The following is a 1,598-nucleotide window of genomic DNA, read 5'->3' on the forward strand; positions in this document are numbered from 1 at the left end:
AAAAAAAAAAAAAAAAGTTTCAAATTTGGGCGCCTTTCTGAGTTCCAGGTTTTGAGTAGGAGTTCTCAACTGGTAAACCTAAACGAATATTCCAAAATACGAAAAACTCTGAATTCGGAAGCACCTCTGGTCCCAAGCATTTCAGAGAAAGGAAACTTAACCTGTATTAATAGTTTGAATTTATTCTTGTGAGGCGAAGTAACGAGCTGAAGGCTCACAGTAAGCACCGGTAAGTGACAGCAGCGATCACTCCTACGGGAGGAATATCAGACCCCACTGCAAATAACAGCTGCCCCAGGAAAAGGAATGCCAAGTCCCGGCCCTGGCTGAGGTGTGATTGGCTGAGGGGTGCTGGCGGGGATGCTGAACGTTCAGGTTTGCGGGGTGTAGTATAGGGGTGTGGTGTGCAGTGATGTGCGATTTTTTAAAAATTCAACAACTATCAAACAACTGTGCGTGCAGCACTCCAAAGTCTAGTGTACCTACGTGCATAAACCTCTCGGTGTGCACCTTTGCCCCTTCGGCTCTGTTCCCGCTTTTATCCGAGGTACCCCACAAGGGGCGGCCCTGTGTCGGTGACTGCGAAAGCGGACAGGGACCTTGTGTGCCCCCGTGAACCTGGTCTGTGCGTGCTCTTCCCGCCAGAGCCTTCCATGGAGTTCGGGCTGCTCCCCGAGGCGGAGGCCCGCAGCCCCGCGCTGTCGCTGTCGGACGCCGGCACCCCGCACCCGCCACTCGCGGAGCACAGCTGCAAAGGCCCGGAGCACAGCGGTGAGCGCGCCCCCTCCCGGGGCGGGGGAGAGGGCAGCTCGGTCCCACAGGGGCGCGGACCCCGGGGGGCCGCCCGGCGGGAGCGGCGGCGCGGGGAGCGGTCCCTAAGCCCTGCCCTGGCCCGCAGACTCGGAAAAGGCCTCGGCCTCGCTGCCCGGAGGCTCCCCCGAAGACAGCGCGCTGAAGAAGAAGCAGCGACGGCAGCGCACGCACTTCACCAGCCAGCAGCTGCAGGAGCTGGAGGCGACCTTCCAGAGGAACCGCTACCCCGACATGAGCACGCGCGAGGAGATCGCCGTGTGGACCAACCTCACCGAGGCTCGCGTGCGGGTACTGCGCCGCGCCGCGCCGCGCCGCCGCTCCCAGGCCCCTCCCAGGCCCCTCCCAGGCCCCGCCCTCCCCTCCCAGGCCCCCCCACTCCAAGTCCCCCCTCCCCTCCCAGGCCCCGCCCCTCCCCTCCCAGGCCCCGCCCCCGGGGCCGTGCACCGCCCGCTCTGAGCGCCCGCCCTCGCCCGCAGGTGTGGTTCAAGAACCGGCGCGCCAAGTGGCGCAAGCGCGAGCGCAGCCAGCAGGCCGAGCTGTGCAAGGGCGGCTTCGCGGCGCCGCTCGGCGGGCTGGTGCCGCCCTACGAGGACGTGTACCCCGGCTACGCCTACGGCAACTGGCCGCCCAAGGCGCTCGCGCCGCCGCTCGCCGCCAAGACCTTCCCGTTCGCCTTCAACTCGGTCAACGTGGGGCCGCTGGCCTCGCAGCCCGTCTTCTCGCCGCCCAGCTCCATCGCCGCCTCCATGGTGCCCTCGGCCGCGCCCGCGCCAGGCGCCGTGCCC

The 1,598-nt window shown here is 65.4% G+C and overlaps 1 protein-coding gene across 1 annotated transcript in view; it reads left to right on the top strand.

Annotated features, from left to right (window-relative positions):
• The window catches only part of Pitx3 (paired-like homeodomain 3), a gene marked incomplete at its 3' end in the record, with an annotated part of 10,049 nt that extends 8,451 nt beyond the window's left edge, over positions 1–1,598 (top strand). Inside the window, 3 exon segments of the mRNA XM_013504101.1 lie at positions 646–771; positions 899–1,101; positions 1,290–1,598. Of these exon segments, the coding sequence (XP_013359555.1) occupies positions 654–771; positions 899–1,101; positions 1,290–1,598 (630 nt within the window).

Source organism: Chinchilla lanigera, unplaced genomic scaffold (assembly GCF_000276665.1).
Source record: "Chinchilla lanigera isolate Chin_1 unplaced genomic scaffold, ChiLan1.0 scaffold00084, whole genome shotgun sequence".
NCBI lineage: Eukaryota > Metazoa > Chordata > Mammalia > Rodentia > Chinchillidae > Chinchilla > Chinchilla lanigera.